Raw genomic sequence first — 22,309 nt, 5'->3', positions numbered from 1 at the left:
AAAGGAAACCTACCACTTGTAGTGGCAGGTTTCTGATGGAAATACCTGGCACCAGCTCAGGGTGAGCTGGTGCCGGAGCTTATTTTCGTCAGTGTTTTAAACCACGGTATCGCGGTTTAAAACACTTTTTAAACTGTATAGCCGGCGCAGGCAGGTACGCGCTCGGCGCTTACCATGCGCGCGGCTCTCATTCACTTCCTATGTAGCCGCGTGCACGGTAAGCGCCGAGCGCGTACCTGCCTGCGCCGGCTATAAAGTTTAAAAAGTGTTTTAAACCGCGATACCGCGGTTTAAAACACTAACGAAAATAAGCTCTGGCACCAGCTCACCCTGAGCTGGTGCCCGGTATTTCCATCAGAAACCTGCCACTACAAGTGGTAGGTTTCCTTTAATTTTTGTAAATGCATGAAAACATTGTAAAACCTATATAAATATGGTATCTCCGTGATAGTACCGACCTAAATAATGAAGTAGATATGTCATTTATGGCGCTCAGTGAAAACTGTAAAATCCAAGCCCACAAGAAATTGTTGCAAATGCGTTTTTTTTCATAATTTTCACTGCATTCAGAATTTTCCGTAAATGTTTGACTTTGCAGAAAGTAATAAAATGCTTTAAAAATGATCTCTCTCAATCTCAATCATCTTGGTAAATTTAATTGACCTAAAACGGTGATTTCATGTCAGAGAGTTAGAAAAACATGCATATGTGTCTTCATGTAGTGTATGCCAAACAAATAAATATTTACCAGCAATGAATATAATTCACACATAAATATGTATCAGCAGTTAATAATTGCATATAAATACACCAGCAATAAATGTAGTACTAGGACTACAGATGCAATCATCACTGCGCAAATTAGGTTGTAGTGGTGTCCTTCTCCCTCTGTGCTGGCCTTGTCTGTCCTGGTCTTTGTTCTAGATGACTCCTCACAAGTGAAAATCCTTTTCCATCAAGTAGAGATCATAATTACTAATTCTCCAAACCTTGACTGCATAATTTACCACCCTTGTGATTCCCAGTGGTCAGTACTTTTCTGGGTAGGCTTTCCACCGCCCACCACCAACAGGTTGTGGAGAAAATAAGGAGTGCACTATGCAATCCCATTAGTCGCAACTTGCACATGACAGCTGATATGTGGACAAGTAACCATGAGCCAAACCTTACAGTAATTGAAACTTTTAACACAAACTTTTTTGAAAACCAAAAACCTTTTGGAGAAAAATATTTTAAAGAAACATTTTTTAGAAAAATAGAAATTTTGTGTAAAACAAAATTATTTGGAAAAACATAAACTTTTTGGAAAACACTTTTTTGGCATTAGAGAGGAAGCCCCCGGTGTTTCCAATTGCATCTTTATGACAAGGAGAGAAAGGGCCAGATTTTTCCCTTTGCGTCAGTTTTGGTAGTGCCACTAGTGACGATTAATGGGGGACCACCCTGCTGGATCCACGCTATAAAGATTAAATAATATCCTTGAATCCACCACTGGAGCTCATGATGGAAAAATGAGGCAAGTGGTGAAGTTCCCATCTGAAATTGAGGTCTCAGTAGAGGTTACAGATGACTATGCTCCCTTCCTGGAGATTACAGACACCACATGCATCATTCATTATAGTTTATCTGAAAATGTTGGTGTGCTAAGTCATCACCTGTTTTCTTTGATGGATTATGTAGAGAGTGTAGAGAAATATGTAAGCTGCACCATTGATGCACCTTTGATTTACTGAAAAACTCTAACCATAAACTCATCGCTCAGGAAATTTTGCTGACCTGGGAAAACAAGAAGCAGGATGGGGCAGTTTGCCCGAATCTTAAAACAGCATTTTTACAGTCAAGCACAGATTAATATATTAGCGTATGCTATTCACTGACAATAGTACCTTTATAATCCAGGTATTACTGGATGCTATTCACAGACAACAGCACTTTTATGATCTACGTATTAGTGCACTCTATTCACAGATAACACCACTTATATGATCTACATATTAGTGTGCGTTATTTACTGACAACAGCACCATTACAATCAAGGTATTACTGGATCCTATTCATGGACAACAGCACTTTTATGATCCTTATTTTAGCTTCCGCTGTTTACTGACAATAGCACCTTTTCAAACAAGGTATTACCGGATACTTCACAGATAACAGCACTTTTATGATCTATGTATTAGTGCGCGCTATTCACGGATAATACCGCTTATATGATCTACATAATAGTGTGTATTATTTACTGACAACAGCACCATTACAATCAAGTTATTACTGGACACTATTCTTGCACAAGAGCACATTTATGATTTACATAATAGGAATTAATATTGTTGTCTGGTCTTTCCTTAAAAGACATCTACCTTCAGAATAGCTGAAGGTAAATGTTTATACCTCCCCTTCCTATGCCGAGATCCAGTAATCTTGTTTTAGTAAGTCTAAGCAGGTCACCATTTCAGAGAAAAAAGCTTTTAAAAATATGTAAATGAGCCAGAGGTGCTCTAACAAGCGCCTCTTGGCTCCTCCAATTAGTAATTATGCATGTCTCCTGTCCTGGCTGGCTCCGCCCACACAGCAGTCAGTAACGTCACACCGGCTCTTCATCTGCAATTCTCACTATGTGCAATCATAGCAGGGTGTATAGATGCAATGCTATGATCGATCATAGCGCGAGAACTGCGGAGGGAGAGCCAGTGACGTCATCGGCTCTTTGCCTGCTGTGTGGACTTATATCTAACAAGAAACTGATGTCAGTTCTAATGGCTGACAAGGATCTATTTCACTGAGGCTGGTGAAAGAGGTCTCCCAGTCTTTCAGGGTTGTGTCATACCAGGTGGTCCCTTTAATGATAAAAACTAGAATTCCCCCAAATGTCTTTTTATGTATGAGATATTTAGGGGCATTAATTAAGACTGGAGTTTTAAAAGCCAGTTAACATCTTCCCTGGTGGGGCTACGATGCTTCTGAGTAAATACAGTTGCAGTCTCTACCAAGTCCGACCTGTTTATATTGATCTGGCAGAAATTTGTGTCATAGTCTCCACCGGTTATCTGGCGGAGACTATAATAAATCCAGCCGGTCGGACGTTTATGCCTGACCACCACCCACCCCGTTTCCTGTCATCCCCAAAGTGTTGGGCAAGTCGGAGAAGGGGGAGATTTATGTGCCAGAAAGGTGAACTGAATCTCCTCCATTGTTCCTTGTCATACAATTGACATTCTGAGCTATAAGAACACATCTCTATTTTATTTATTAATTGACAAAAAGTTAAATTCACAGCAAAACATAGTAAATGTTCTTCAGAATTCATCCTATATCCAATATGTACAATTCCATATGAAAAATATAACTGGTTGTTAGACTGTTATTTTATAACAAGTTGACTTTCTCAGTGGACAATGCAGTCCGCTTTTAGTTTGTTAGTAATACAATGAGAAATTAAGTATGACTGAAACTCACAAGAAGAATGTTTTTGTGCGACTTTACATAGACATCCCTAAAAAAATAATAAAAGCCCTTGAGAACAACATGTTATATTTTATAATAAAGGCAGTGCTGGTTATACTTCAGGAAATACAAGTTTATGGCTAGTGAGATCTACTCTGATGACTAAAATGCAAGGCCTCACACATTTACATTATGTAACATGACCTGTAGGATGTAGAGACTTGGAGTGGAGTATATGGGATACTACTAGGAGTAGGAGTTTAAACCACCTACAAAGAGAAGGCCTTATTGGACACCATTGCAAACATAGCACGTTAGACTTGAATCGATTTAAAGGGGTATTCTCTTGTTTAATATTTATGACATATCCACAAGATATGTCATAAATACAGGATATAATCAGGTCCCATTTCTGGGACCTGCAACTTTTTAAAAAATAGTGGCTGCTGCCAGGATGACAGGAGAGTTCTCTGCGCATGCGCGGCCACCATCCATTCATGTCTTTAGCATATCCTATATGCGCCCATGAGCATGTATATTGTTTCGCCGCTCCCATAGACTTGAATGGAGAGTAGCCACACATGTGTGATAAACCCTACATTCGGATGTGGAAGCTTGTCTCCTCTGAAAACAAAAGTATCTGTTATAATATTTAACACATCTCCAACACCATCTGACAGGGGAAGGTCAGCACACACCAAAACACATTACAAAATAGAGGTTTATAGGCGACTAGAGGGATGGAGATTCATTGAGCAATAAGGCTTTATAGGTCACAAACACGGACTGAGGTATGTAGGACGCTAAAGCAGGTCAAAGAGGTTTATACGACACAATAAGCATCTGGGTTATATAGGACAAAGGGAGAAGGGTTTATAGTTTCCTTTTTTACCCTACTGGAGGAAGTGGTTTACCACAACCACAGACTGTAGGTAATAGGACACTGTAGGGAGTAACGTGTAAGGGACGCTGATTTATATTACAGCTGAGGCACTGGTAATAACAAGGGTTTGTAGAACATCTATGAATTAGGAATTGGAGTTCAGAATATAGAATCAGAATGGGAAGCATTAATTATAGGATACATATAGGGCAGGGGTCACGGTCAGCGGGCAATAGTTAGGAGGAGTGTTCAAAGGACTCGATTGAAGAGTCAGGTTTATATTACACATCTATCCAGGAGTAGGGTTAGGACACAACTAGTAGCATTTATAGGACACCACTATGAAGTAGGTATTAAGGGACACAAGTGGGGGAAATGTTTATCGGACACCATTGGCTCTCTATAGAAGTTTCTTCTATAACAAAAGATCTGCCACAATGTCTTTAGAAAGATAGTCTTTCAATAAAGTAACAGTCTTTTTGTTGGAGGAAATAATCCTTGTTCCTTTTCGGTGATCTTCTATTTTTTCCTTTCCAAAACAGATTGAACATGGATTTCATGGTGGAATTTTCACATTAACTTGTCTCTTCTTTTTTCTTTAAGGGAACTTTTGTAATTCTAGATAAAAGAATGATTGAATTACAAAATGAAATTATGGCTGTTTTATTAGTAAATTAATTATAGATTTGGTGAATTGCGTCTCTTAGTGTTTGCTGTATCACTGTTATTAATTCATATTTCATGTAATTTGGACTTTGTTGGTGCCACTGTTGACAGGTGCATTCTATATTACTGGTAACTACATTTACAAGTTATTAAAGAGGTTTTCCCAGCTTAGATATTGAATTAGAATTATTTTTAATTTCCCATGGGGCCTTCTTTACATGGAAATGAGGAATTATTCGATGTAACTTGTCAAGTTGTTACACATAGAACATCCGAACTAAGTAAATGAACACATATGACAAATTCAGAGACAGTTCTCTGTAAATTCATTGTTAATAATCCCAAAATGTACATTTCTTAGTGCACAGCCCACCATAATAAACCAAATACAATTGGTTATACTGTTTCATTCACAAGCTTCAAATACTTTGGAGGTTTAGAAACTAGGACATTTTTCAGGACTTTCAATGCAAATGTCAAATTGCAGCGTTAAATTATAGGCATATAGGGGGTTATTTATAATACAAGATGAGAGCTTATGAGGGCCCCACCGCTGCTCCGTTGCAGCCAAATTCATCAAGAGGTTCTGACCACTTGATGTGTCCGTTGGGGTCCTGCTCAGCATTTATCTCTACGCCAGGCCCTGTCTGGCTTAGTATTAAACGCAGCTGGCAAATTTTCACATAAATTTGCCAGCTTCAGCGAGAGCAACTGGAACGCTCCCCGCTGTCCCACTTCCTGATGGCCATCCCCACCCCCCAGCCAACCACAGCCACCTTCATACCCCTCCACCCCTTGCGTGGAGAGAGCGGAAAGGGGTGAAAAATTATTCATGTCTTCTACGCCATTGGCACGGCGCAGAAGCCCTGATAAAAAAAACCCATAGTCTCATTGCTGGGAATCTTTGTAGCTCCCCATAAGGTCACCATACACATGAGATACATTTTGTTAGGATATTCTATCTAATGTCTATCAGTTTGCTGAAAGTGCAAGGAAAAAAATATTGGGCATGTTGGATTTGAGTATGCCCAATCCTTTGACTGACTTATTCCACTCTTCCTTTTATAAAGAAGTATACCTTTTTTTGTGCTTGCTTGGATTAGAAAATCCTGGCTGCTGACCAAAAATAGCACTTCATCTAACTATTGGTTGTCAGGTATATTGGTGCTTTATGCCATATGTTTTCTAAAAACTGGACAACTCCTTTAATGTCCCCTTTGGATGTAGTAAGGGGGCTGTTGTATGCAATGTTATTATGGCATCTAATATGTATTATATTATGTAGTATACCAGCAATTGGAGTCAATGGATATGGAGGTCATTCTTACAGATATTTTGTTGTGATAAAAAATAATTGATGTATTATTGTGTTGCAATTTATTTACAAAATTAGAGAATAAAACACAATTAAAAACACAAGACAACAAAAAACATAAGTAATAAGTGTAGTATCAATGTGCAGAGCGGAGATGAGAACACCTGTAGGCGCCGTTGACTAGGATGGATTGGAAGGGGCTGGGTGTTACACATACTCTCTGGTTGTTGCTGATGGTTGGGATTGTCTATAATATTGTTGTCCTCTCCCCTCTTCATTGGGGCATGAACAGCAGAGAAAGGATCCTCCTAGCATGGTGAGACTGGCTGCAGCCCAACCCACGAACAATGCGGAGCCAAACTCATACCTGCAACACAAGAATTGGTTATAATAAGGATGTTGGAGGGTCATGAAAATGATATTCATCTTCTGGTCCCTTCAAAACCTGCTCCATCAAAAATACAAATAAAACCCTTTAAAAGAGATGGGCCGTGATGTCAGACACATTACCATGACAAGAGAATTTTAGTCATTGGTTAACTAATGTATCCCCTGCCATCTTTGCCCTCTGTAATTGAAAAAGTGGGAAGATTGTACAGAAATTTACATAACTGGGAACATAAAAATTGATTATTACAAGGATGTTGGAGGCTTGTGGAGATGATTTTCGTCTTATGGTAAGAACATGGTGAAAAGGTAAGTAAACTGTACAAGTCAGGGCAATGCTGCCCATACATAACTCTTTCTCTATATAACAATGGCTTCTATGTTTAATCGCTCTGGCAATAGCCCTATGGTGGTGCCAAACATTACGAGCCTCTTGTATTATACCGTACTATGACCATGCACTCACTAGACATTACCCATTGTGATACTTAAAAATAGAGTGTTCCTTTAGGTTACATGTATAAAGTTTTCGTGGATTCAGACCACCGCCCAGTATGTATGGAGGGTTCTCGGCTTTCCCGCAACAGCAGATGTTGGGGCAAAAAGATCAGGCAATCGTTTTGTTATTAGGGAAATTAGTTGCTGCAGCAAGTCGTGTCTGGAGTTATATTTTTATTCTCTGTCCATAGGAAACACATACATGCTTAACCCAGCTAGTACTGACAGCCTAAATCTAGCTCCTGCTTTTAGTTGTAGCCTCTTTATTTTACAGTTTCAGTTATTTTTTAACATGCTAAATTTTGCCTTACTGCTATATTACAGTAGACGATACCCCTCCCCCACCCTATTTCCTTTCCGAACTATAATTTTAAAATATGGACACATTCCAAGAACCTTGTAAATGTTCCCGTCGTCCAATACTTGGCAGCACATTTGCTGTCTATTGCCGTGAATGACACAAACTTTTAGAAAGGAATAAGAATGCGAGACTTGGTATAAATTATTTTGTAGAACGAAGGCGTGAGATTGGTTTTTGGCGTTTGACCAACGGCCATAAATGCAAGTTGCAATTACATTACAGTCAGATGATGATGGTGCTTAAAGGTTACTCCACATTTCTCCACACTGTACCTGATTCATCATGTCGGATATTGTGCCAATAGACCCTAGATAGCCGTCTCATAAACCTCCGACTACAGATACATGTTTGATTCAGCAGAAAGAGGAGAGTAACTTGACTTTAATTAGGTTCTTAGATTATAATCCATGAATAATCCGAGAATTCACAAATCATAGCTAATTGGCTAAGAAGAATGACATAATTACATTTTGCACGTGACAGCTGCGGCCAGATATTGAATGGTGGGGGAGTGCACGATATAAATGACATCAGAGGGGAGTGATATGAATAAAGGTATGCATATGTAGTTTTTCTTATTTTTGACAAAACCTGCTCCATCCAAATAATGAAAAAAAAACCTTTAATACAGATGAGCTATAGAGCTGTTTAGTTATTGGTAAAGTCAAGGCCAATATACGTCCTGCTGTCTTTGCCATCCTTAATTGGAAAAGTGAGACAATAGTACCGAAATTGAGACAACCAGGGCGTATGGTAAGAAGAACATGTCACTGCTCAGTTGCAATAGAGACAATATTTCTCCCACATCTGTAATATATAATGTAAGCAAAAAAATAGACCACTAGTAGCAAAGATATTTAGCTTCTACAATATTCTGACCCAGACTATGAATTACCAGGGAGTGGCATCTCCTCTTACACCTACCATATCAGTATTTATCAATGATGTCTCATTTCTACTTACCGTGCATTAACCGGAGTATTTGGGTTAAAGAAGTCATGTGTGACTTGAGTGGCGTACCAAGAGACGGCTATTAATGTCAGCAGACCTGACAACACAAGAAAACAAGAGCAAATGTCACATCAATGTCCAGATCAATAGAGTACACAGTGTTTGGGTCATCCCAAAATTGCATCAACTATTACATTCATCAAGTTAAGGATCCATAGTTCAGGAGTCTGCTAGAAATCATAAGTAGGAGAGACAAGGCCCCGTAGCAGTCTTCATAGCAGGGGAAGTAGTAGTGCTGACTGTGTGTGTTATAGCTGAGATATAGTAGAGCTGACAGAGTGTGTTATAGGTAAGTTAGCAGAGTGTCATTGTGTGTTATATACATCTCATGGATCTCATCATCTCTTATCTCTCATATCTATTTTTGTGTGGCAGATACTAGTAAATGTTCAGAAGCTAAATGAAAGTGTAGATAAACCCTGGCCCCTTATAATCACATTGTCAGCACACAGGGATCATAATGTGTCTGCTTAGAGAGTTACTGAGTTTTAGGAGCTAAACATAATTAAAACTGTAAAGTAAAATAGTAAAATAAGGGGGTTAAATTTGATCTATATTGTGTAAACATCACTAGGGGGTTATAATTTAAGAACTTTCTTTCATGAGTAAACCCCTTTAACCTTATTAGAGGTACTAACTCAGCTTCACATTTGGAGCTGCTGATTTGTGCATGAAACTGGACATTTTGGCTAACTTTGGTGGTTAGTTTGAAACCTATGACTGGATTATTTTATTATGCCGGTGCTATTAGGTTAATTTAATTATAAGCTAAAATTATTTTGAATAAATGTATCAATCTTACATAATTATGGCCATTTATCTCCAATTAATGCTTTCTCCTATATACATATATAAGTTAATGGAGCGGTATCAGTATTTTTAGAATCCTATTACACATGATTCTTCCTATCCACATTATACATATAAACATTGTGTATATATATATATATATATATATATATATATATATATATATACACGTAATATATATAATATTTTCTTTCTATGTCTTACCTGCAAGCAGGAAGAGGACACCGCCCGATACTGCAATTCTGCTCTTTGTGACAGGATTATTGTCACCCACTTTAGTGCATTTCATTCCAACAACACTGATAATAATTCCAATGAATCCTAGCAGCATGGCCACCACCATGAGAGCCCGCGTCGCCTGGATGTGAACTGCAGGATAAGTACAGACATATACATGAACTTATATAATAACATTTTGAAGGCAAAATGAAAAACAAGATCTTTTGGTTTATTTAATGATATGATTTTCAGAATGAAGGTTAATGAATGAATAGCAATGAGCCTGTGGGGCACTAATAGAATCACAAATGCCTTGGGTTATCAACCTCTATGTTCAGAACAACAAAGCAAATCCCACATTTGACTACAAAAGGCACAAAATGAGCCATTGTCAAAATACTACACAACCTGCTGTCTGTGCCTTTGATGGCCACCCATCCTTTGTATCCAGATCCATTTTCCATGTGTCTAACATTTCTAGTAGCATAACTCAAAGTATCACTACTGGCCTATGAGTTATGAGTTGTGGTCTATGCATATTCTGTTTGGCTTGTATGAGACTTTGTCTCTTCATATTTAATGAAATCAACCACTTACAAAATATGCCTACAAATACTGACCTCCGCTCCTCTTCATCTTGTTCCCGACACTGCCCTTCGCTAGTCTTGACACGCCAAGATTTTGACACGCTGGGAGAGGGGGGCGTGCATAATTAGCAGCCCGAAGCGCCAGATATCTTCTCCCCGTACTCTGTGCTGCTAATTATAAGTTTCTTTCATAGGTGATCCCGGGGTGCCAAGACTAATGACAGAGAGCGACAGGATCAAGATGAAGAGGAGCGGAGGGGAGGGGAGTATTTGTAGTTTTGTTTTTTTTTAAAGTGGTTGATTTCCTTTAAGTGTATAGGTCTGATGGTTCTTCTTCACATAAATGGTAAAAGGCTTTTTTTAGAAAATGAATTGTGCAAGATATGTTATTTGTAGTGTCTGAGCCTGAATGTGACAGAGAGAGCAAAATACAGGGCGGATGACTACAGCCTTGTAGTCATGAAAAGAAGAGCATCTATTAGGCAAAACAGTAGTAAAGAATCTTCAAGCGTGCAGGATATAGCACCTATGCATGTGACAGAGAGCAAATGACACTTAGTATGTCCAAGGATTATCCTGTAGTGATGGAGAATGACAGATTATCATTTGTTCAACACAATGAACCCCTGTTCTGAAAATGCAGGGTGCAGAAAACAACAATGGGGATTCCAGCTCATGTGACTTTACAAATTTCCCACATGATATATATCACCAGCCAATAGGTTTAGAGTGATTCTGGAATTTTTATTTTTGTGCAGCCTATCCATTGTTATATGTGGTGTATTGATAGCACAATACAGAAGTATATCCAGAGGTTACTTTTCAGTGGTACATTTAATAAAATGTACCAATTATACTGTAAATTGAATAAGATAGCACCACACCTATAGACCATCTGTTTATGCTTTTATTGCTCAGGCCCATTGACTTTGGTGAAGCTGAGCTGCACGACCACGTAGCCCACCAAATGACAATAACATGGAAATTCCCATGATGGTTAGTGTAAAGGTTTGGCAGGATGGAAAATTGTGTATTTATATTACTAAGTATTGTTTGTCCATCTTTCCAGGTAATTTTCCACTAGTTGCTGAACATTACTAAATCTTAATTGGTTTTCAAGCTGCTATAAGTGACAAATAAACCATAAATTGGTGCCAATTACAACAAGTATCATTTCAAGAAAACTATATTTTCACTTATTTGTCTCCTGGGACAAATGTAAAAATAGTTATTAATCTCTTATTAATGCAGCAAACTGCTCAACAGTTAAAGAAGTGAAGGCAATGGAGACCACTATGGCCATTACCTGGGCGCAGCGTCCCCGTAATTGCTTGATACTTCTGAAAAACAGGAACTGGAGCAGGTTATTTATTTTTCTTTCGTTGGCCTAGAAAACACCTTTCATAGAATTCTGCTGATCAGAGCATCTTGATTCAATGCTACTGATGCAATTGAGTGGGAGCCTGCTATTCCAATAAATAGGAGCTGATTTCTGTTTAGTAATCGAATTCGTCCGCCCCCCTGGCCAACCATCTGGAGGCCCCCTGGTCAATCATAACCGTGGCCGCCAATCCAGCAATATGTCTGGACATTGGGTCCGCTCATCTCTATTAGTAACCTATAATATCTCCTACTTTGATAATCCTGGGCATAATATAGGGTCACAGTTTTGCCTCTAGTGTTTGGATTTTGCATTACTTATTATAATGCATATTAATTTCTAATTGATTGTGACAACTAAAAACTCTATTTGGATCAGTTTCGGAAGACGGTTGAAATGCCCCTATGATAAAATTACTGATTAATATCTATCAAGCTAATTAATATGCCATAGATAAACCTTTTAGCCACATCACGAACATCTAATATTGTGGAGTGCCACCAATAAAGCTTTGACCTACTTGGCATGGACTACTTATTAACGACTGCATAGTTGAGAACACTCACATTTGAACATTTGACATATCAGATTCAAGAACTAACTTTTCACTTATTACTAACATACAGGGGGTCATTTACTAAGGGCCCTAATAGCGTTTTTACGTCAGATTACCCGAATTTTTGGGCCGTTTTGCGCCGAATTCCGCCGGGTTTTTGGCACACGCTATCGGATTGTGGCGCATCGGCGCTGGCATGCACGCGACAGAAATTTGGGGCGTGGCCGTCGGAAAACCTGTCGGATTCTGAGAAAACGCTGTATTTTTTAAAAAAATGTGTCACATGACACGCACTTACCTGCACCCGGCCTAGCTTGGTAAACTTCAGTGCACTCTGACAGACTTCAGCGCAGCAGCGACACCTGGTGGACATGGGGGGAACTACCTTAGTGAATCGCCGGAAGACACGAATCTGCGTCGGAGAACCCGCGACCAGGTAAGTAAATCTGCCCCACAGTATCCTACTTTTTCAGGGGTGTGTTTGTCCTGAGAAATGGTTGGTTGGTGGTTGTGGTTTTTCAACCTAAACACCTTATATAGCTAATTCTATTTAAGTTACAACCAGCTTTATACCCCAGAACTGCATTTACAAGTGTGCAAGGGTGTCCCTAAGATCTTAGCTATAATAATGTAGTGGGACACTTTCCAGAATACAAATTACAAAATCAGCAGGAAATTCTGGGAGATTTCAGCTTTGAAGCTTTAAAGGGAACCTGTCAGCAAAACATTACAAAATAAACCTCTACCAGTATGCTGTCAAGAAGGTAACACCCTCCAGATTATTGATTCTGTCCTGACCCAGTGTGGTGGCATCATCCACTTTGAGGTAAAATATATAAAGCAATGAAGGTGGTGAGCTCAGAACTGAAGTCAAGCCCCGCCCACCTCAAAACGCCCCCTCTTCTATGATTGACATCATGCACTAGATCTCAGGACAGATACCTCTGGAAGCAGAGATGTCAATTAGAGCAAAGCGGGTTTGGAAGGTCTGACATCAGTGTTGATACAACAAAATGTTATCTTATTTTAAAAGACATCTACCACCAGGAAACAAGGCTGTATGCAAATGAGCCTGAAGGGCTCCAGGCTCCATTTATACTTATGAAGCCTAGAGCCCCTCAGGCTTATTTGCATACAGTCCTTCATCCTGGTGGTAGATGCCCTTCAAAGTAGATTCTCTGTATAATGTCACCAGGCTGGCTCATGAAAGAAAGATAATCACAGAAAATAATTAAAGCCCCATTGCTGTCCCTGCAGAGTGTCCCTTAGTCAATCCAAGGTAACCATTGTCTCCATCCCAACAAAGGAAGGTGTCTGCTAGGTCTTGGAAAGCAGCCTTTATCAATTATACTTCACTTGTATCCTTATTCTGCTGTGCTTCCAATAAAACTCCGCATGTACTCCTTGACTATAAAAGAAGTCCTTTACCAAAATTCTGAACTGCCTGTCCTGATCTTCAACCTGATTTTTGAATACACAAAAACTTCTCCTGCCCTGACATCACCCTGTTCCTGAACATTCCCTGCTTGGTACTCTGATGTGTTTCACCAGCATCTCTTGACCCGTACATTATAGATGTCTGCAAGAGTGGAATCAGCTCTTGAGTAGTCCATAATTATGTCCAATGTTAGTCCAATGTTACAAAGTTACTTAACTTGGAGTAATGAAACTCTCCATAAATTAAAAATAAACACCTATAAAAGGGTTGGCCACTTGTTTTACCTCATGTTTTTTGTAATGTGTGTGTAAATGTGGGGGGCAGTATATTAGGTAATTTATAATATAAATAAACTTTCCTGATATGCAAAGTGAGGCCTCCTTTCTTTTATGTATAATCAATGCCTCCTGTCTTTTACCTCATCAGCCAGATATTCCTGACCATAAAATGGTCATGTGATCTCTAACTGTCCATGAGCAATCGGCCTGCCACTTGATCTTATATTCATGAATACTATCAAAAGGTCCTGGCAAGACATTTGCCCTTTATGACATGACCCTTTATCTGCGGCCATTTTATGGACAGGAATATCTGGCTTATGAGGTAAAAGACAGGAGGTTTCACTTTACATATCAGTAAAGCAGAGCAGTAAAAATCTTAAAAAAATCGAATAAAAAGTATTTGATCCAAAAAAAAAAAAAAAAGCGGAGTGGAAATTTTAATGTATATTGATAAATTACCTAATATCCTGCCCCCACAGATACAGTACACACACCTTAAAAAAATGAGGTAAAGGGGGGCAACCCATTTAAAGGCAGAATCAAGATGAAAAAACTTAGCAAGACTCCTGCTAGGTCTGTGCAGTTTCAAGCAAAAGTTAGCATTATTACTATTTTATACGGAGGACAAAAGCACACTAGGACCTCCCGAATGGTTCAACGAGTAATATCTAATGTCACATGCTACAGTTATCGTTGGAGTTCAGGGCGATATCACTGCCTGTGAAAATATTTCAAGAATTTGCAAATTTTTATGGGATATAATTAAATTTTAATTAATTACAAAGGACTTGTCAACATCACAGCAAAGTATTAAATAAGAACTGGTCTATGAAATACATTCCAGATCTGAAATAATCTCCTTGTTTTCCTACATCTCCTATTAAGAGACGCTTAGGTTTTCTTGTTGGGATTTTAAAGCACTGAGAGAACAGGCTAATCTAATATAGAGGGTTCCAAGACTGCAACAAAGAAGAATGATTGACATGAAAGGATTTTAAGATATGGGAATGTAACATGGGATTTAACGAGTAAATATGGCGTAATTGGTCTGTAAAAGGCGTATTGTTCAGCTTCTCATTAGGGAGTGTCAGTCAAAATTGTAACAAAAACATAGAATGAAAAACAGAAATAAATTCTGACTATATCTACAAAATGTGAATTTCACTTTTAAAAACATAGTAATTAGAAATACCTGGAATCAGGCATTGGTTGTGGAGGGTGGCCTTCAACCGTCATTGTGCTTTACCACTAGTACCCAACAGGACAAAGGTTTTGGCAAACTTGTAAAGATGTATAAGTGGTGTTGTACAAGGTCACATGTAGAGGTCACGGGGGGGGGGGCACAGAAATCAAATGCAGCTTCTTTTTGGTTATATTTATGACTTGTGGGTTTAAAAGTTTGTCCATGATTATAGAAAAACTGTTTTACAGTGTTTTTGTTTTGTTAATCCTAGATAACCAAATTCATTCTTTCTTTACAAGCTCTGTGCAGCGCTGCGTAATCTGTGCGCTATATAAATAAAGGAATTAATATTATTAACATATTATCAACATAGTAGGACTAATACTTCTTCATGGGAAAAGTTTGCATCATTTTACCAAACCTATTAATTGACTAGTAGGCGACTCAGACCATTCTTATCAAAGTCATGAGGTCATGGGGTGAATAAGTGCATAGAATAATCCGGGAAAGGGTGGGGATTATTATAAAAAGAAAGAGTTAAGACTCGGGTGGGAACCTTTTCTGGGATATGATTAGGAAACATACATTAACATGTGTTTATTGATGACCCCGATAGCCCCTATGGTTATCATCCACCATATTAGAGAACAAGAAGTGGACTTCTTTAAGGTAGGACCCTATACACAAACAGAGCTGTCACTTGTGATTTTGGGGAACAATATACAAGGTATAGAACACCCATTTTGAGGATAAATTACAACAATTCTTAAGAATAACAACATTTTAGCTTTGTTCTTCATTCAAACCATACCAATTGATATTCTGACAAGGAAGAAATCATTTCCTACAAGGAAAATATTGTTGGGGTTTGCTTGATAGTGAGTTAAAGTTATCTCTCACTCATGCAGTAATGACAATGACTACAATGGGCATTAATATCATGTACAGCTAAAGTATTAGTTCAAGCATCAAACCTCCATGTACATTAACAGGAAAGCGCTGAACAAACAAGATAAGGAGAGTGCTGCTGATTGTCCATCATGGTCTATGAAGTTGTGTAATGTAGATGAGGACAATGCGAGGCTCTATAGAGTTATGTGTTACATGTGTTTGGTTTTTGCAGTGGTTTGGTTAAAGGGGTTATCCATTCAATAAAATAATTGAAAGACTCAGAATGAGGTACAAAAAAATAGGAATATTCCATGAACGTGTGACATGAGGAGCGTTTGCTACTTAAAGGACATCTACCACCAGGATGAAAGATTGTAAACCAGGCACACTGACATACTGGTATGCACCCCCTCTGACAGGATCTGCTCTTCTTTTAGCTCTTATGCTCTTTTTAAAAAAAAATGTAAATGAACCTGAGGGGCTCCAGGCTCTATTAACACCTAGCCTAAAGCCCCTCAGGCTTATTTGCATAATTGTAAAAGCCTTTTTTTTTTAGAAACCAGGGCATAAGAAGCTAAAAGAAGAGTGTATCCTGCCAGAGGGGACACACACCAGTATGTCAGTGTGCCTAGTTTACAATCCTTCATCTTGGTGGTAGCTGTGCTTTAAATCTTTGTATCGATATAAAGCCTGTGCAGTCTGTTCAGTTCCAAAAGGGCCCAAAGGGGATAGAGGACTCACTTTGGGTACAGGTAGTTTAAAATCATATATGTAAAGTTGGCAATTTTGCTATTAAAAAAATAATGGATGTCATATATAGCCCCTCCGGGGGTTCCTGGTAGAAATAGGCCCTTGTTTATAAACAGGGCCCCATAGGTAACATCGTTTGCAGGACCAGCTTTGGATCTGGCACCACAAGAAAAGCCCCTCACTCTTTAATCTGGTATATTTATGAATAAGCTTTTGGTTCTCCCTTCTAAAAGGTACTGGACCAAGCTAGCTTGTCACTGTAGATTCTCATTGGTTTACCCCCACACCTATGAATGCCCATAATGAAAAATGAGTAATTTCTTCTAGTTCTACATTTGATAAGTTTGACCCTTATTAAAGATTACTTTTTGTTATTTAATCATTTACCACATTTCCCTCCATGATGTTTTCTTTCTGTAAACATACTTAAAATTTTAATAAAAACTGTTGGGAAAAATGTCATACTCACCAATCACTGACATTTCCATTACAATGCTGCCTGGTCATCTGGCATCCCTTACTCTCTCTACTGCAGAGATGACATCTAACAGGAACATATGCCCAATGTGGTGGATGGAGTGGGTCACTAATGTACAGCTAATGACTGCACAGACCTATTGACTACCGGCATAGCAATGACCGGTAGCACTAGTGAGCAGGGAAAGAGCTGAAGGGGACATTATCAATGAAGGTCCCAAATTACAGTCCAATTGTGATCATAATATACTGACATATCCTTATTAATTATTAAATAGGTTGTTTTACTCTGGACTTGTAAATCAGTGAACTGGTAATCTGGATCGCTGTGGTCATTCAGAAATTTACAAATAGAAGTTGTGACTGCCCTATATATACCATAATCAAGGGATTTTTAACCATTGTCCAGTCAAAAATCTTGAAATTGTAGTATTTAATAGTTTACATACATTTATCACCTTTCTATAAAAGAAGTGATAAATATACGATCAACCCGTTGGACCACTACCGATCACAGGTGGGGTTCCTATGTCCCTGCTGGAAAGGAGATGGTCCATGTGTGTCAACAATCGCTCGAAGTCTTAAGGACTGACTGAGATATCTGAGCGCTGTACTTGACTTTCTCCTTCGGTCTAATGGAGCTTAAATGATAAGCTTCATTATTGATGTTTCAGTCAAAGTCGATACCCATGTTCTCATGATCACAGTGCTGGGTCCAACAGATTTTGGCCACACAGTTACCCAACAACTTTTTGTACTTATTTTTTATCTCTATTTTATTTTTAAAAACAAATAAACTATTAATACCATCAATAAACTGTTACAGTAACATGCCATTGGCATTACCAGATTCTCAATACATATAAGTCTGACTCGAGCTAATTAGGTTGGAATGTTAAACTCTTCTTTGTCCTTGGATTTCTCCATGAGCAGCGCTGTAAAGCTTATGCATGAATTATAAATACATGAGACTTTTTACATTTATTCTCAGCTTCAAACCTAATTAAATAAATGAAAAATGAATTATCACCATAATAATGAATTCAATATGAATCCATTTATTACAGAATTGATATTATTACCCTTGTTATAATTTAATTTCTTTTGACACATTAAATGTACAGTATGTATTTACATGTATGAAGCTAAATTTGTTATATGAAATAAATATAAATTAATAGATTTGAACAAGTTAATTAGTATCAAATAGCAAGTGATGACCTGTGACAAGTGGCCGTGTCACACAGACACATGGAAATGGCATTTCATTTTATTGAATGTAATCTTCTTTATTTTACATGATTACATCACATTTTAAAGAGTATCCATTTATCAAATTAGAAATAAGGACATCATATAAGTGATATTGCTAACCATTTATACTAAGGGTTGTGTTAATATATAACAAAAGTAACACATGTATAACATTTTATAAATCTCTGCAGGAGGTAAAAGAAATAGAAGCAAACACGTTTTTGAAATATTAAAATTTTAAAGATATGCAGCACCCATATGTTTCACAGTCCTTCTAAATATATTTCCCCCAGCCCAAGTGAGTGGCTTGTTGAAAAATCTGCAATAAAAACCAACACCAGGGACACATGGACTAAACACAAAAAATAAATGATGTATTAATTCAAATGTTGTGTCATTTCTTAAACCCCTGAAATTTTTGGGGTTCTCACTTTACATACCTTCCAGGGAGAGAAGAGAATCATAGACTTTGCACTGCACCTGTCCAGTACTTTGTGAAGCACATGACATCCATAGGCCTTCATATAGTCCCACTGCTGTGATGATGGCATCTCCGGCATAGGACGATTGCTTCCACTGAGGTAATGCTGTGGTTGAGATGATTCCAATCCATCCTCCCAGAGCCAGAAAGTAGCCAAGGAGCTGGATTCCTGAATTAGCCATGACTTTGCCAATAAAGTTCAATTATTAAAAGTAAAATGGAAGACAGTCCCTTTAATCTGCAGTTATGGATCCGCAGAGATGGTGGTGGTTATAGTGACAAATCTCAGAACAGTCCCTTTGCCTGCAGTTTGGCAGATGGAATATGATGCCTTTCAGTAGCAATTCATGACAGTGCTCTTCCCAGATGACACGTGGATGGGACAATCGCGTGTCCAGAACTTCATGTTTACACTTGGCTGAGTCTGTAAGACACTTAGGGGACAAAGTTGTAATAAGAAGATAAAAAAATACATGCACTAATGTCTTGAAGCAGCTCACAGAATGCAAGGAGGCTGGTCCTCAGATTAATGGAATTCATAGGAACACCCACAGAGGAAAAGGCAGAAGGCATGGAATTTAGGATTAACACTTTGTAAACTGGAGAGGTACATTGTAATCACATTGTATGACCACTTGTAATTATTATCTGTAACTATGAACAATACAATGGAGTTTATTTCTGACAACGCTCAGGATGTATAACAATGTGCACACAAGGAGTCAATACCTGCTTGACTGTTTTCACTGCTTTATCCATGGTTAATTTTAATTTCAGCGTCATTCAGACAGAACTGTGAACTATAGTCCATTTACAGTTCGTATAGGGAATCCCAGGTAGTCTAAGGCACATAAGACACTCCTCCTGTTGTTAGGTCCCATTATTGGTTCACAATGCTCTGTTTTCTGTCTCCCTGTCCTCTCTCCCTATTTCCACTTATTGGTGTAGTATCACAGGTTTACCATGAATTCACTGTATGAAGGGCTAAAGTGATTATTATATACAGACACAGTGTCGGACTGGCCTACCAGAGCATCGGAGAATCCTCCCATGGGCCCCAGGTTCTAACACTTTATAATGGGCCCCAAATATCTTCATGATGTGAATGGAGTAATCACTGGATATTATGATCTATTTTATATAGAATGATTCCGATATTATAGATTATTAGATCTTTTGAATGATACATCCTACATGATATGATTTTTTATGGTATTTTATGGTTGAAGGGTGTGCCCTCAAGATCACCACCTCTGGTAGGCCCAACACATGCCAGTCCGACACTGTACAGACAGGACGGACTTGACCATAATAATGCAACCTGAACAATTGTGTAGGCTCCTGAAGATCATGGAGGGCCGGTGTTGGTATGAAAGGTCTTTAGTTGGTTGGGGAGCTTGGGAGAAGCGGGATGGCACAGAGTATAGCCCTATAGTATACAGTGACCAGGTGTCATATGGCACTATTTCTAATAGATGTTCATTTGCGGTTCATGTAAACTGGTATCAGGCCTGAAGTTTTCTGTATATATTAGGCATAATTCAATGAATGATTGTATTTTAGTTATAAAAATGTGAATGTAATGCCTGTAATTTGATTAATCTATAACTAACTTTTGGCATCAGCCCTTAATGGGAACCCGTCACCCGGGACCTCATTTTCGCTAAAGGCAGGATCCAAAAGCCCTTTACACAGGCATTACAAAGATGCATTTGTCCCTTCTATGAGCAGTTTCATTTAATTATAATTGTGTATGTTAACTCATCTGCCTCCCTGCAAGAATCCTGTGCTGAGTCCCAGGGGGTGGCTTTGGTTTTGATGCTTTTCAAATCTAAACACTAGTCTTGTGCTACTCAATCCCTTCTCCCGTTATCCACTCCCCTCACCTCTCAGCCCCCTCCTTTCTGCCCATTTACAACCATTTCCCACCCTATTAATGTCAGCTCACCTCAGCAAGCAATTGTCGTGGGTGAGCTCTGTCCCTGAGTAAATGAAGGAGCAGGAAGGAGGAGTTGTGAGTAAGGAGGGGGTTGAGAGGTGAGGAGTGTAGATGAGGGAAGAGGTATTGAGCAGCATGAGACAAAACAAGATAAATGTTTAGATTTGAAATGCATCCAAACCAAATCTCCCCTCCCCAGGCCTCAGCACAGGATTCTGGCAGGGAGTCTGGTAAGTTAAAATACACAATTTTAATGAACTGGAAATGCTCAGAGAAGGAATGCAGGTGTAGTAGGCTTTTGGAACCTGTCTTTAGGGAAGATAAGGTCCCTTGTGACAGGTTGCCTTTAAGCCCTTTAGATGACACAGTCAGTAACTACAGTTCCATCTGAGTGGTTGGCATAAAACTCCCTCATAATAGTTAATCCTGTTGATCCACGTGATCATGGGGTACCGATGGGTTTCATTGGAAGTAAGGTGCCTAATAAACAATGCTGTGGCTATATAACTATTTGACTTTGTTTAAAAGGGTTGGACACTTATACCAAAATTTAACAGGGAAAGTATAAGACCTTTATAGGGTCATCTATATCATACTTAAAGAAGAACTGTAAAATCAATTTGGGACCCTAAACCACCTAGACATCTGTATAGTAACCTGGACGTGAGTCCAATGAGGCATATTGGACACACCTGAGATATTGCAGTGGCACCTTGTTTAGCTCTGCGAGAAGTGAAGCTGGGAAAGGATCCTAGTTTTAGCGTACATGCGCAGTACCTACATCGCTTGCGCAGTTAAGCCAGTATGCACTACGCCAGCTTTATTAGTCACACGAGCCAGGCGAGGGGGCTGTTGCTGTTGTTTTCTACCAAGAACCATGGGTCATATGATCCCCTGGCAGCAGTGTTTATACATGGTAAACCTTGGTATTGTTAAAAATGCATATAAGTCACATAAATAGGGAAGGCATTTTTATTCTTGCTTTTAGTGCAGTTGCAGTTTTTTCAGGTAAAACATTTATTTAACACATGTGACCTAAGAAATTAAATCAAGGTTAAAAACCATGAGAATAGTACATATCATAGTATACCCATAGACAGGGTCAGCTCCAGGTTTCAGTAGGCCCCTGGGTGACAGAGCCTCAGTGGGCCCCTTTGCAGTGAATTCACATGGCGGCATTAAAAATTCAGAAACTAAAAGTCTCCAGTTCCCTCATTTATCATACCAAACAGCCCCCTCATGGTTATTTTATATAAGCCCCTCGCTCCCCCTATGAATTCATTAGATACAGCCCCCATGGATTCCTTATGTACAGGCTCGTGTGGGCCCGCCCAGCAGCTCTGGGTCGGCACTTGCACAGGTATACCTAGTGCAAGCACCGGTCCCGCCAGTAGACCAGGGACATATTGGCCATAATAGTTGGGGTATTTATAGTTGCAGCAGATTAACCTGAGGGCGCATTTACACAACCGTTGCACGACCGTTGGGGGATGTATG

At 38.9% G+C, this 22,309-nt stretch overlaps 1 protein-coding gene across 2 annotated transcripts; it reads right to left on the bottom strand.

Moving 5' to 3' along the window:
* Nucleotides 1–3,222: 3,222 nt before the first annotated feature.
* Nucleotides 3,223–19,385, bottom strand: CLDN19 (claudin 19). Of its 2 annotated transcripts, none has more exons than XM_072156115.1 (5): nt 18,833–19,385; nt 9,580–9,744; nt 8,518–8,602; nt 6,473–6,675; nt 3,223–4,945 (listed from the first exon to the last, which is right to left on the bottom strand). In XM_072156115.1, the coding sequence occupies exons 1-4, from the start codon at nt 19,053–19,055 to the stop codon at nt 6,516–6,518; spliced, it is 633 nt and encodes a 210-aa protein (XP_072012216.1). In that variant the 5' UTR covers nt 19,056–19,385; the 3' UTR covers nt 3,223–4,945; nt 6,473–6,515. The 2 variants fall into 2 exon arrangements, with proteins under 2 accessions (XP_072012216.1, XP_072012215.1); XM_072156114.1 differs by having other exon boundaries at nt 6,526–6,675.
* Between the last annotated feature and the right edge of the window lie 2,924 nt (nt 19,386–22,309).

The sequence above is a fragment of the Engystomops pustulosus genome, chromosome 6, assembly GCF_040894005.1.
Source record: "Engystomops pustulosus chromosome 6, aEngPut4.maternal, whole genome shotgun sequence".
Taxonomy (NCBI): Eukaryota; Metazoa; Chordata; class Amphibia; order Anura; family Leptodactylidae; genus Engystomops; species Engystomops pustulosus.
This window is presented reverse-complemented; position numbering and strand designations above follow the sequence as displayed.

Excerpts from the sequence above, each read along its gene's own strand:
- CLDN19 (XM_072156114.1), bottom strand. The coding sequence starts at position 19,055 with ATGGCTAATTCAGGAATCCAGCTCCTTGGCTACTTTCTGGCTCTGGGA. Across the intron at positions 8,603-9,579 it reads TGTCCTCTTCCTGCTTGCAG|GTCTGCTGACATTAATAGCC; the intron begins GTAAGACATAGA and ends TTGTGTTGTCAG. Across the intron at positions 6,676-8,517 it reads AATACTCCGGTTAATGCACG|GTATGAGTTTGGCTCCGCAT; the intron begins GTAAGTAGAAAT and ends CTTGTGTTGCAG.